General features: G+C 40.3%; 1 protein-coding gene across 1 annotated transcript in view; it reads left to right on the top strand.

Moving 5' to 3' along the window:
* Positions 1–15,246, top strand: part of CPA6 (carboxypeptidase A6) — a 371,754-nt gene that overhangs the window by 308,645 nt on the left and 47,863 nt on the right. Inside the window, exons 7-8 of the mRNA XM_006150464.2 lie at positions 3,428–3,538; positions 4,595–4,685. Coding sequence (XP_006150526.1) covers positions 3,428–3,538; positions 4,595–4,685 — 202 coding nt within the window. The remainder of the gene's footprint in view (positions 1–3,427; positions 3,539–4,594; positions 4,686–15,246) is intronic.

The following is a 15,246-nucleotide window of genomic DNA, read 5'->3' as shown; positions in this document are numbered from 1 at the left end:
AAAAAAAAAAAAAAAAAAGATGAATATGCATTTACTTACAATAAACTATCATTTAATAAGTTAAATAAGTCTTCAGCCTAATATATCTATATCATATATATCATATATATATATATATATATTATATGATATATATATATATTATTTGTGTCTGAGTGTGTGTGTATATATATGTACATATACATATACACATAAATAAAATGGGAAAAAAAGGCAGATCACAGATTGACATATCATCTGATTTCCATAAAATTCTTAAGCATACACACACCATATGTTGTCCATGAATCTATATGTATGTAGCAAACATGCAGTCATGCCAGGGAATGATCAGGTCAAATTTGAGGTAGGGATTATCTTAATAGAAGGGAAGAAAATGGAATCAAGGAATGATATTAAAAAATACTAAAAACAAACAAACAAACAAAAAAGGTGGGGTTGAGGCCTGGGCTTTAGGCCCAGCCAGGATGGCACATGGCTGCCAAGCTGCTGTGGTCCACAGGCTGAGACTACATGTGAGGCCAAGACCTGGGTGTGGCAGTACAAGCCCCAGTATCAACTGGGAGGCTGAGGCAGAAGCCTGGTGCATGGGACCAGCAGATCGCATAATGGTTACATCACTGGAATCCCACATGGTCAACCACAGTTCAGTTTGAGTCCTGGACCCAGAGGCTTGAGACTCATCATGTGTGCACATGCCCAAAATTCTGAGAGGAGAATGGAGAAGAAGGGATTGCACCATGGCCATCCTCTCGGGGGGTTGGGGGGGGCGGCAGTGTTTTCTCACTTTCTGACTGTTTCTCTGGCGAACACACATAACCTACAGCAAAAATTTCTCTTAAAAAATTTTATAAGGGACTAGCAGATGGTATAATGGTTACATAGTTGGACTCGCACATAGTCAATTGCAGTTCAAGTCCCAGACCCAGTAGTTTAAACTCACACCAGGCATGTGAGCACGCATGCCCAAAATCCCAAGAGGAGAATGGAGGAAAAGAGATTATGGCCTGGCCACCCGCCCTGGGGAGTAATTTCTTGCTTTCTGCCTCTCTGTCTCTGTCTCTCCAACAAGCACATGTGCCCTATAGCAAAAATCTCTGTTAAAAAAATGGCATGGTGACACAGCAAACATTTTAATTATATTTTTTAAATAATTATTTATTTTTATTGATTATTCTTATTATTTTTTAATTTTCCATAAAGCACATGCACTCATGAGAGTGAGAAAGTGAGAAATCAAGCCACCAGGTCCAGGACTCAAACAGTGGTCAGCTATGTTGAAATTGAGTGCCCAAACCACCATGCCACCTGCTGACCCTAAGACCATCTTTAAAGGGGGAGTGGAGGAGGCTTTTATCTATAATAACTCATTTTTTAAAAATATTTGAGAAATGATGGTAGATGTATTGATAGGTACATGAGTATAATAGGTTTTTCTCTATTTTTAAAATTCATGATAGGGCACATGCATCACAAAAGAGAGAGCAGAGAAGAGAAAGAAGCACCCTCCACAGGGTTCAATCATGCGTGATCCACTCCTTCCAGTCTTCCAGTGCACCAGAATCCTGGGCACTTAAGAATGTGTCCTACATTTTTTCAGACAACAGGGTTGGGGTCTCAAACTATAGTCCACATGTGGCTTCCACTTCTTCAGTTCAGTATACTACTAGCTATACCACAAGGACTGGGTCTTCTCTGTTTTCTCTATTTGCTTAAAATATAATTATAATTTATAATTTTTCTACAGGAAATAGCAATATTTTTTCAAATATCAGTTATAGAGGTAACTTGCACTGGAGGAGAATGTGGAATAAGATGAGGATGTTTCCATTCAGGTCTCTAGCACAGTCCTCCACAGAAGTACTAAATGACATGTGTTTAGAAAGATGAGACTTCCCCATTTTGAACTGAGACAATCTCTGGTCTCCAATGCTAGGACAGGAAGGAGAGACTTTATCATGGCTTTTTCCTACCTCTTCTTTGTTACCTTGGTTTGCCAGCTTCTTTCTCTTCATCTTTAAAGTAGCATAGAAAGACACAGCTGCCAATTTTTTAAAGAGGTTTTTGCTATAGGGCACATGCAGTTGCCAGAAAGACAGACATAAATCACTCACCAGGGGGGATGGCCACGCCGCAATTCCCTTCTCCTCCATTCTCCTCTCGGGATCTTGGGCAGGCACGCACACACGCCCAGCGTGAGTTTAAGCCACCGGGTCGGACACTTGAACCGTGGTCAGCAGCATGGAAGTCCAGTGATGTAGCCATTAAGCCACCTGCTGGTCCCCACAGCTGCCAAATTTTAAGGAGGAATGGACCTAATCATTTAGCTCTGGCTCTGCCATCCCCAGCCAAGTATCGGGGATGGGGGCGCCTCTGCTTATTAAAGAAAAGCTAACTCCAGATTTGTACAATTGATCACTTATTCGAATCTTACCCTAGTTTGAGGCATTGGACAGTCAGTAGAAATTCAAGCATACCTGTAAGTTCTATTGTAGTTAGTTGGACAACAAATTATTACTAAGCCTTAAACAAAAGGAAAACAATAAAGGAGTATGTGTATCTTTATGAAATTGTGTTACTCTCAAAGATAATTTAATTTTGTGTAATAAAATTGTATTTAAGTCTTATGTCCTTGAACATATCCTATATTTCAATATTATTTCTAATATAGTGAGTTTTTAACAAAAATTGTTGAATTGCTCTCTATAAATAGAATTCTCAGCATGTAAACATAAAATGCTGCTTATAATGACTCAGAAATCCTAACTAAAAGATTAAAATGTTAAGGATTCAACTTTCTGAGGAAATATATGCAAAATTAGCTTTTGTTCAGAAGAGTCAGAGGTATTAATCAAAGGGTACAAAGTTTTGATTATATAAGATAAATACATACTAAAGATCTGTACAACATAGTGTCTATAGTTAAAAAATACTGCATTGAATACTTAGAAATTTGCCAAGACGGTAAAGCTTATAAATGTTCTTATCAAAATAAATGATGATAAATATTATCTCAAAACTTAGCAGCTTGTATACATCAAGTTTGTACAGACACACCCTACATGCCTGACCAGATCCACACACGAACTTGGGTCGCCACAAGCAAGCATCACACAGCCCCATCACCTGCCCCACATTATTACTTTCTTAATCAGCCTACAAATTTAGCCAGATCTTAAATACAATGAGAGGCTGCCCAATTCATCTATTTCAACAGCTTTTCTGTTATTATTGATAATAAAGCGTTTCCTTAAGACAAAATCTCAATGCAGAATGTATGACGTCAGAGTACAGTTCATGTTAGCATATTACTCTGTAATCTATAGTATTTGCTATCTCTCATAGGTAAAAAGGATTTCTCTTTTCTTTTTCCCTAAACCTATATTTGTGAACAATTTATAAGAAAGCTGTCCCCTTTGTCTTTTAGGCTCTTCTAACATATAGGAGCGACCCAGCCATGAGAAAAATGTTGAATCATCTGTATTTCTACATCATGCCTGTGTTTAATGTTGATGGATACCATTTTAGCTGGACCAATGTAAGTCACTTTGTCTACCTGGTTGAATTAAGGACAGAATAAATCATAGAAAACCAAGTCACAAACTTCCAGGACAGGAAGAAAACTTGGTGGGCAGCCAACTTGAGGACTCCCGCAGTGCAAAAAAAAAGGCCTTCATTCTCTTCCCATCATAATACCACCTTTTAATTTTATTTCCATGTTTAACTTTTTTTTTTAATTTTAATTTGAGGGTGTGTGCACTCGCCAGAGATAGACAGAGAGGGGAGGAAGCACCCTCCAGTGGGGCATAGTTACGCTGCAATCCCATTCCCTCCATTTCTCCATCTTGTCAGGATTTGGAGCATGCTTGCACAGACGCCTAGGGTGTTGTCCAAGCCACTAACACTGAGATTCAAACAGCACAGTCAGCCATGTGGAATATGACTCCCTTAACCGGCAGGTCACAGAGCCAGCCTCATATTTAGCTTTGGCATACAATTTTATGTAATAGACATTTCTCCTCCCAAAAATATTATGAAGAATTATTAGTCTAGGGACCAGCAGCTAGCATAATGGTTATGTTCCTGGACTCCCATGTAGTCGACTGTGGTTCAAATCCCTGACCAGGTGGCTTAAAACTCATGCTGGGCGCGTGTGTGTGCGTGCCCAAGATCCCGAGAGGAGAATGGAAGAGAGGGAATTGCGGCGTGGGCATCCTCCCTGGGGGGGTGATTTCTCGCTTTCTGTCTCTCTGTCTCTCTCTGTCTTTCTGGCGAGCACACGTGCCCTATAGCAAAAACCTCTCCCAAAAAAAAAAAAAAAAAGAATCATTAGTCTACTCCAACCAGTTAAATTTTGCCTGTGAAGAAACAAAGCCAAGAGAAGGCAAGAGACAGGAAGTTTATGATAGAAATCGGAGCATAGACCTAGGTCTCTCCTGCTAATCTTGTTCTCTTTCCACTTCCCCATCCTGACAATTCACAGAGGAACTTTCCCCTCAGTGGTGTGACTAGAACACTAATTGAGCTACTAAGAATGCATGGGAGTAGCCTTTTAAGTATTTTTCTCTACACCTGTTTTCTTAATTATGTCTAGGATCGATTTTGGAGGAAAACAAGGTCAAGGAACTCTTGGTTTCGCTGCCGTGGAGTTGATGCCAATCGTAACTGGAAAGTGAAATGGTGTGGTAAGTTGGAGACTAATTGGGATTCAGATCCAAAAATTCCCATAAGTTTCAAACTGAAAAATGATGAGCCTAGCAGGACTCCACTGGGAGACTGGTGTTTTTCTGCATGTAAAAACCTCATAAAAAAAAAAAAAAAAGGAGAGAGAGAGAGACGTGTAAACTAGAGCTGAGATTTGCAAAAGAAAATGAAAAGGCTCTTTCTCAATACATAAAAAGCCAGGATTTAAATCTGTCACCCAAACCTGAAAATTGAAAATTTAAACACAGATGTAAAAGTAGAAAACTGAAGGGTATTTGTCATTCACAAAACTAAAATAGGAACCATGGTCTGTGGTATAAATCTGGTTAAATGTTTTATCATTTTCGCTAAGAATATCGCTCATCTTAACTTCAGGCCTGTAGTGATAGAAGCTGTCAAGTCCTTGTCCTGAGATGTACCGGTCGGCCAGTCTCACGTTTATTGGCCACTCCCAACCAGGGTATATTTCTGCTGTATTTCATGTTGTGTTGATACTTACCGCTCAAGTAATGGGGGGTGTCACTGTAAGGAAGCAAATGCTTTTCAGAATGAAGCAGCAGGCAGGTGGGGGGTGGGGGTTGAGAAAATTAGCCATGGCTGATCATACTCGCTGCAGAAAAGAGAAGGGAGGGGAGATTGTTGTTAAAGTGCAATAATAGGCCCATCTGTGGTGGTACACAAGTCGGGCCAACACTTGGAAGGCTAGAAACTATGTGGAAGGCCAGGGTTGTTTCCTTGGTCAACCTGAGCCCACTGGGTTCAGTTGCATACCTATAATCCTCACTAATTGGAAGGCTGGAGCCAGGGGATCACAGCACAGGAAAACCCTGCCAAAAATACCTATCTCTCTCTCTCTATCTCTCTCTTCTTCTTCTTCCCCTCCCCATCTCTCATAAACGGGAGGAAATGCAATTGTAAGGGGCAGTCCTTTTGCAGAGTTCTTCCTTGGCTCCTTCAAAACACAGACCCTTGTGTAATGGTAACCCTTCTCTCAGTTCCTAAAAATGAGGTCTGTCATGAGCCAGCACAGAGGCCTAGAGGTTAAATGAGCCATATCCCAATAGTTCAGTCTTAATCCCAGTCGCAAAGGATTATAAAAAACACTGGGTGCATATACGTGTACACTCAAGATCCCAAAAAGATGGAGCAATGGAGGAGAAGGGATTGAAGCATGAATATATTTCTCTCTCTCTTTCTCTCTCTCTGAGAGAGAAGGCAATCACAAATTCATTTATTCTGTGTCAGTGTTTGAGTTCTATATTAGATGCCAATCTCCCTATCCCTGACATCATCAAACAGAATAAAAGGGCATGGGGACCAGTAGTTAGCGTAATGGCTCTGTCACTAGACTCCCATGTAGTCGACTGTGGTTGGAGTCCCGGACCCAGTAGCTTAAACTCAAAGTCGGGCACATGTACGTGAATGCCTGAGATCCCAAGAGGAGAATGGAGGAGAAGGGATTGCAGCATGGCCATCCCCCCCTGGGGGGTGATTTTTCGCTTTCTATCTCTCTGTCTCTCTCTGTTTCTGGTGAGCGCATGCGCCCTATAGCAAAAACCTCTCAAATAAAAGAAAAAAAAAGAATAAAAGGGCATGGACTTAGAATCCTTCCCCACATCCCTCCAGACAAAAGGCCTAAATCAATTAAAATCATTGAATAAGAACATGACATAGCTAAAAGAATATGGCTATAAAAGACAAACATGGTTTGAGTCTACCATTATGAGCTCAGTGATTTGAGCAGTTTTCTTTCAGCTATGAAATTATGATACCAACCACTCCATGGGATTCTTATTGGGATTTTTAAAAAACTTAATTTTGTGAAATCGCTAGTTTAGTTCCTAGCTCCAAACAAGTTTCTAAATATCAGTGACCCATCTATATTTCCCTGACCTCCAAAAAGTTAATTCACCTCTGAGCCTCAAACCAATCAGTAAATAGTCTCTTTTCTAATGGGGATGCTGTGAGGATAAGCAACAATATAAACTCAAAAGTGTTTATATTCGTGGAGGAAGAAAAAACATTACATAAATATTATAATGTGGTATTACAGATGACTATGTAGATTTAGAAATTGTTTTTTCCAACCTAGACTGAGACAACAACCATGATCACATTAACTACCTGAATCCACAATGTTTTTTTTTTTTTGAGAGATTTTTGCTGTAGGGAGTATGCACTCGGTAGAGAGACAGAGAGATACAGAGAGATAGAAAGTGAGAAATCCCCCCCCCCCCAGGAGAATGGCCACACCACAATCCCTTTTCCTCCATTCTTTCCTTGGGATCTTTGGGCACACTCGCACATGCACCCCGGAATGAGTTTTAAGCCACCTGGTCCAGGACTCAAACCATAGTTGACTACATGGGAGTCCAGTGATATAACCATTATGCCATCTGCTGGTCCCCACAAGTTGTTTTTTTATTTAATTTCCCTTTTCCCTTCTTTCTAATGGGGCCTTTTCTAGTCTGTTTTGTAGCTAATAACAAGAAATACTCAAACCTGGGTGATTTATAAATATAGAGGCTTGTCCAGCTCAGTTTGGAGGTCCAAGGTCCAGGGACCCCCTCTGGTGGGAGTCTTATGTCTTCATCAATGTGACAGAGAATGAAAGAATATAGTCTATCTCTTTTCTGTCTGCCTCATTTTCTCTGCTTATATATCAGGACTCAGTCATGGGGCCCCCACCCTAACCAATCATTAATCTACCAAAGGCCCCATCCTTTAACACAATAATTGGATCAAGCTTCCACCTCTTAAACCCATGCAATTAAATCTCTTTTTTTTGAGAGAGAGAGATTTTTGTTATGCGGCGCGTGCGCTCGCCAGACAGAGAGAGACATAGAGACAGAAAACGAGAAATCACCCCCCAGAGGGGATGGTCACGCCGCAGTCCCTTCTCCTCCATTCTCCTCTCGGGATCTTGGGCACGCATGCACACGTGCCTGTCGTGAGTTTTAAGCCACCGGGTCCGGGACACGAACCACGGTCGACTACGTGGGAGTCCAGCAACATAGCCATTACGCTAACTGCTGGTTCCCAACCCATGCAATTAAATCTCAACACATGAATTTGGGGGAACACCCAAACCATAGCAGGACTATTTTGCATACTCTTAATTACGTGGTGTTTCAGCAATTAGCAGGTACATGCATTCATATGTATGTCATGTACCTGTCACAGTCATCTGAGTGGGTACACTGGCCAGGAAACTGAGCCGAGTAACCCTAGCAGGCCAGCCAGCTGTACCTGTGTAACATTACACTCTTGTTTATATCCAGTTACAAGTAAATATCTGGCTTCCCTTTGTTCTTCCCTTCCCAGCTGCATCCATATGTCTCCTTGATTTCCTAGTTTCAACTGCAGTCCCAACTAGAATTCCTTTGATTCTTCCCAAATATTCTGATTTTTCTTGGGAGTTAACACTCAAGATACATAAGGGATTATATCAGTTGCAAAATAATCTTGGTAGTCTGTTGTAAGTGATGTGGAGCTGTAGGTGGCCTAGCCAGGACCATCTCTCAGCCCCAAAGTGTCCAGAGTAGATCCAGGAGATCTGACAGGTATGGCCTACCTCCCTCACAGGTCAAATCCATCTCCCTACAGCCATGTGCTTGGTCAAGGGAGCAGCAGACCACACTGTGGGAATCCCTTTTAGGTCAAGGGCACTGAAGCAAGTGTGAAATTCTCTAAGTGAACCTCCAAAACACACCTATAGCCTAGATAATATGGAAATGCTCAGAATGTTCAGACCATTGAAAGCACTGTAAAGACAACATTAAACTGACAGAAACAACTGTTTCTTTCTCTTAAGTCAGTGATTCCTGACCTTAAAGAGCAGAAGTTGAAACTTTTTTACCATGAAAAATCTGTGGCTCCCAGTATGATAGCGGTAATGCTTTAGTGTTTCAACATGGAGTAGACAGTTTTGAGCCTGCACAAAGAGCTGTGCATCATAACTCCTCCAGGGTCTCCAGGCAATGAGATAAATGTCATTCTGAAAAATCCAGCAGAGGAACTCAACAAGTTAAGGTAGTGGTGGGAACCAGGAATAAATACATAAATCTCATGTATTCATTTGCCAAAGCTAATCAGACACATTCTTCCTGCTAGGCACTGTGCTTTTTTTCCCTTCCTCTGTGTATTCTTTTTAGAGTATACTATAAGCACTGGCTTTTCCAAGTTGGTACTAATCTAGGAAGAGGTAAAGAGTTTGGATAATTTCTATACTTAAGTTTTAACTTCTGACTAATGCAAGCGTACCTAAACATAAATTGCTATTTTAAAAACCTATAGAATGGAAGAACATGTTTTTAAATTATATATCTGGTAAGAAATTTGGATTCATAATTATTGAGTAATTGGAAAAGTCATGATGTATTTATTCTGTTTTTTCTATGCAAAAATGTTTAATGACTTTTCTGACAACCTAATAAAAAGAATACTCACAACTCAGCAATAAAAAGACAAGTCACAAATAAAAATATAATTTAAAAGCACACAAATGATTCGAACAGAAATTTCACCAATGAGAGGAATAAGCACATGAAAAGATGCCCAGTGTCATTCGATACTAGAGAAATGCACATTGAGGCCAGCCCTGTGGCCTGGTGACTACAGGAGCTAAATCCCTCATGACCAGCTGTATGGTTCAAATCTCAGCCCAGTAGCTTTAAAAAATGTCAGAAATGTGTACATGTATGTCCCTCAATCTGACAGGATGGAGAAATAGAGGAGAAGAAATACACTATTGGTATGTTTTCTTCTTCTCCAGCTCTGTCTCCTAGTAAACACATGCACCCTTTAGGAAAAAAAAAAAATTAATATTTTTTCTCTTCTCTTTTTTTTTTTTTTTTTTGGATAGGTTTTTGCTATAGGGCGTGTGTGCTCGCCAGAAAGATAGAGAGAGACAGAGAGACAGAAAGCAAGAAATCACCCCCCCCCAGGGGGGATGGCTATGCTGTAATCCCTTCTCTTTCAGTCTCCTCTCGGGATCTTGGGCACACAGGAACATGTGACCGGCATGAGTTTAAGGCACAGAATCCAGGACTCGATCCATGGTTGACTACATGGGAGTCCAGCGACGTAGCCATTACGCCAAGTGCTGTTCCCAAAAAAATTAATAATTTAAAAAGAGAAATTGACATAAAACCATACTAAGTTACTACACTTTATACCCACTAAGATGACTATAATTTTTAAAAAGACAGTAACACATTTTGGTAAGATATGAAAAAGAATGCTCATATTTGCTGGTGAGAATATAAGATAGTCCAGTGTTTTTGGAAAACAGTTTGGCAGTTACACAAATAAATATATAGTTACAAAATGACCCAGCAATTTCACTCTTAGGTATTTATCTAACAGAAATGAAAGCATGTATCCATACAATGGCTTGATATGAATGTTCACTGCAGCATTATTCATAATAGTCCCAAAGTGGAAAGAACCCAAATGTCTGTCACCTGAGGGATAAACAAATGTGGTATATCTATGCCATGGAATATTCATCTGCAGTGGAACAATTTTTTTAAAAAAATGAAACAGACAAACCTTAAAAGCATTATGCTAAGTAAAATAAGCCTATCACACACACACACACACACACACACACACACAACCAATATTGTATAGTTCCATTTACATAAAATGTCCAGAATAAGAAAATCCAGAGACAGAGAAAAATTAGTGGTTGCCAAGGGCTAGAGAGCTAGAGAAAGAGAGTAACTGTTAATAGATAAAAGGCTTCCTTTAGAGGTAATGAAAGTATTATAGAATTAGTGGTGATGATCATACGTGTACTAAAAATCATTAAATTATGTATTTTTAAATGGTGAGTTTTATGGTATATGAGTATAGCTATTATAAAGAAATAATAAAATGGTTATAAAGTTTTTTTTTTTAATTTCTACTTAGGAGTCTGTTAAGCACTTATTGAAATATAACTCTTTTAGAATATTCAGTTACCTAATATTACAAAATAATATTTTTAGTAGCTCATTAACAAATGCCCTTCTCTACATATTCACTATTCCTTCCAGCACCCTCTCAGTCTGTCTAAAACAAGGGGAGAGGGTGGGCTGTTTCTGTTGGGTAAATATTTTAGTAGATCCACTGGGGGATGGGGGGCAGTGAAAAACCACTCCTTAGGATTTTCAGCCAATGCTTGTGAAGTAACCAGAGATGGTCAGCAGTCTGTTTTCTGAGAGGATGGGCTCCTCCCGCTGAATGACTTTTGTTTTAAGAGAGCTGAAAACCTCAGTTGAATTGCTCTGAAAGGAGAGGAAATTTCAGAGACTAAGTTTGAGGCAAAGAGAGTTTAAAAAGTAGAGAGAACATTATTAGCTTGCCTAGGAAGGAATTTTGGGACTGAAGTTGTCTGAACAGTACTTCAGTTAAATTTTGCTCTGAAGTTGCAAATTCTTCTCAATGTTTCATAATAACTACCATTGATAATATTCTAATACAATCTATTTCACCCACTAATGATTTGTGGAATTGAATCTGCTTTCTGGGTTTAAAAGATGGAAGAAAAACCCAAAATGTTTGTTTGTTTGTTTTTCCTATTTTTACACAGTCAGTCAATACAACACTTCTGACACCAGACCTATGGGTTTTCTTCTCTACACACCAAGCAGTTCTGAAGCAGATGCTCTCTGGGGGTCCTAGAATTCATCTCAGTTCTGACACTGCCTACCTGGAGATAGCTTCAGATCCCACAGGTTAAAGGTTTCACTTCCATGTCAGCCTGTGGCCTGGTGGTTATGTGAACTGGATCCAGTGTGGCCAGATGCACAGTTTGAGTCCAGGACTGCTTGTAAAACATGCCAGGTGTATGTGCACGCAGGCCCAAAATCCTGAAAGAAGGGAGAGATGGAGAAGGGATTGTGGTGTGACTATGCCTCATAGGGGTTGCGCTCGCTCTCTCTCTCTCTCTCTCTCTCTCTCTCTTTCTCTCTCTCTCTCGTGAGTGTAGATGCTCTCTGGCAAATTAAAAAGACAGCCCTCCACCTCAAATGCCAGTCTCAAGCCTTAGGTTATGATGCATACTTCTGACCAGCTGGTCACAAATCAGTGCTCTTACAACACCTTCGTCTGGTTTGATTAATTTGCTAGAGCAGCTCGCAGAAATCAAGGAAACACTTTATGTCTGCCTATTTATTATAAAAATCTTACAAAGGGTGTAGATGAACTGCCAAGTGGAAGAGATGCATAAGGCGAAGATAAGGTATAAGATGAGGTGTATTCTCGGATGCCCCACCTTCCAGAAACCTCTGTGTGCTCAGCTACTTGAAAGCTCTCTCAACCTAGTCCTTCACGAGTTTCAGTGGAGGTTCTGTTTACGTAGGTGAGATTGATTAAATCACTGACCATGGGTAATTAACTTAACCTTCAGTCCGTTTCTCCTATAGACCTTGTATGTATGTGTAGGGGGTGGGGGAAGGGAGGCTGCAAGTTCCAACCTTCTCTAGTCATGCCTTGATCTTTGCTATGACCAGCCCCATCTTGAAACTACCTAGGGACACCCCCCCCCCTCCGCCCCAGTTACTGGTCATCTCACTAGCAAACAAAGTCTCTCTTATCACTCCAGAAAGCCCAAGGATTCTAGAATCTGTATGTCAGGAAATGAGAAGACCAAATATACATTTCACGGTATCACTCTGGGGATGTGGGAAAGTACTGAGTCTGGCCTCAAGCTAAGCTCGGGGAGAACAGTAATCCACATCAACTTTCAGAGGTATGGAACTCACAACAAGAATACATTGCTTTATCCAAGAAGAAATTTACATTGCTGGAGATATACAGAGAAGATCTAGGTAACATTTGATTGAGAATGACATGTTGATGGGATTAAATGTTAAGTAACTGGTCAAACTAGACCCTGAAGATTTCTACCACTTCTGTTAACAATGATTTTTTTAACATATTATACATTAATCTAAGATTTTACAAATTTTTTTGGTTTTGTTACAGGCCTTTTTTGCTCACCAGAGAGAGACAGAGACAGAGAAAGTAAGAAATGACCCACCCCCCAGAGAGGATGACCACACAGCAATTCCTTCTCCACTATTCTCCTCTCAGAATTTTGGGAACACATGCACACGCACCCAGCATGTTTTTCAGGCTGCCAGGTCTGGGACTCAAACTACACAGTTGGTCACATGGGATCTGATGCCTTAACCACCATATCACTTGCTGGCCCCAACTCAATTTTCAATTAAAACGAATGTATTAAGCACTTTCTGTAATTAAAGATGCTGTAAATTAAATCAGAAAATCCTGAAAGATTTCATGAGTTTATATCCAACTCCTAAGGAATTCTTTGGGATTCTGGAGAAATATAAAAAAATAATGTGTTGACTTATCCTATGGTTTGCATTGCAACCCATTTGAAGGGAAAAGATTTATTAATCATCTAACACTTTCTGTGAAGGTTGGTAGAGAAATCTTAGAACTGGAGAATTGATGAGCTAAATTACAATGCTTAGTTGTTTTTATTTAAAAAAAAAGCATAGACTCTTGGTAATTTTGAAATTTAAGTCATAAGGAGTTTGTTCACTCTTACTGATGTATGGCTCATCTTTATTAAAGATTCATTTAGTGCCGGGACCAGCAGTTAGCGTAATGGCTATGTCGCTGGACTCCCATGTAGTCGACCGTGGTTCACGTCCTGGATTCGGTGGCTTAAAACTCACGCTGGGCACGTGTACGTGCGTGCCCAAGGTCCCGAGAGGAGAATGGAGGAGAAGGGATTGCGGTGTGGCCATCCCCCCTGGGGGGTGATTTCTCGCTTTCTGTCTCTATGTCTCTCTCTGTCAGTCTGGTGAGCGCATGCACCCTATAGCAAAAACCTCTCTAAAAAAAAAAAAAGATTCATTTAGTGCCAAGCATGCTCTAAGTGCTCAAAATGAATTTCTCATTGGTAGATGCTATTATTATCCCTATTTAGCCAATGAAGAAACTAAGACTCAGGGAAGTCAGGAAAATTGCTCAAAATTTCTCATGAATTGAGCTAGAATGGGAAGTCAAATCTCACTGACTCAAGCATCTGTTTCTAACTATTAGTCTAACTCCTTAGGGATAAGCTTGTTATTAATATCACTGTTACCCCACTTGGTTAAAGAAATAAACAATGTATGGCTACAAAGGAATAGTTTAGGTATCAAAGAATAAGAGAAATGAGATTGTTGGGACTAGCAGATGGCACAGCAGTTACATCACTGGACTCCCACATGGCTGACCATGATTCGAATTCTAGACCCGATGTCTTCAAACTTATGCCCAAGATCCAAGGAGGATAATGGAGGAGAAGGGATCGTGGCATGGCCATCCCCGGGGGGGGGGGGTATTTCTCGCTTCTGTCTCTGTGTTTCTCTCTCTCTCCAGCAAGCACACATGCCCTGTAGCAAAAATCTCTCAAAAAAAAAAAAAAGGAAGAAATGAGATTGTTTTGTCTAAAATAAAACACAGACAAGAGAATGGAAGAGGTTGAAATATATGCTAAGAGGAAGACAAAGAAGATTCCTAGGTGCTATTTGTGCTTTCGGACCATCACATGGCATGCAGGTAGTTTGAATTTACAAAATCATGTGATGTCAGGCCTACATGATGAATTCTCTAAGGAGCCTTCTTCCTTCCCAGCGAGAACTTAGCATCTTCTCACCTGGCCAGATGTCTTTTTATAGCCCACACTTTCATTGAAAGAATCACACTTTGAGGGTCCTGCATGTGTGAGTTTCATTCCCACTTTTTGCATACTAATGACTCCAATTCCGGATTCTCTGCCTCCACTGCATATAGCCTTGAAACAAGCCTCTAGTCAGAGACCAGTGAAACTCATCCAAGAATAGCTGCTTTGCTTCAGCTTCAACCATTTCCATTCCAGCTCCCTCTTCATGCTTATACTCTCAGGAACATTTTGAGAACTTGCTATGTATTTATATTGATTTCTTGATCATTTAGAGGCATTTCTATCAGGAGTTCTTTCACAGTATCTGCCATAATTCTGCTATTCTGCCAGAAAACCCAGCCATCGTTTTAGACAATTACAGTTATGAGTGTTGGCCTGACTTCTTGATGATGATTTTAGGGCCTTCTATCATCACCATAACAATGTCTAAAACAGTCTTCCCTGCGCCCAATCATACAGAACCTACTAATGCCGGGTAACTTTCTTATTTGCTGCCTCCTACAAGTACTAATACCACACGAACAATAATAGCATAGTTTTCAATTAAAAGAATTATTTAAGGTATTTCACACTCATATTCCAAATGTTGCTTTTTAAATCCTGTATAACAATCCTTTTAGTATTTGGGGAAAGCTGATGATAAATGAAACTTAAGAGTAGGTTCTTAGGAGTTCTCTTTCCCACTATACACGATGGCAGGCGATAAAGCTGCAAAGCAGGATACTAAGGAGAAGAAACCTGAAGCCAAGAAGGCTGATGCCAGTGGCAAGGTTAAAAAGGATGACCCTAAGGCTAAAAAGCCCAAGAAGGGGAAGCCCCATTGCAGCCGAAACCCTGTCCTAGTCCGGGGT

The sequence above is a fragment of the Tupaia chinensis genome, unplaced genomic scaffold (genome assembly GCF_000334495.1).
Source record: "Tupaia chinensis unplaced genomic scaffold, TupChi_1.0 Scaffold000288_2, whole genome shotgun sequence".
Lineage (NCBI taxonomy): Eukaryota > Metazoa > Chordata > Mammalia > Scandentia > Tupaiidae > Tupaia > Tupaia belangeri.
This window is presented reverse-complemented; position numbering and strand designations above follow the sequence as displayed.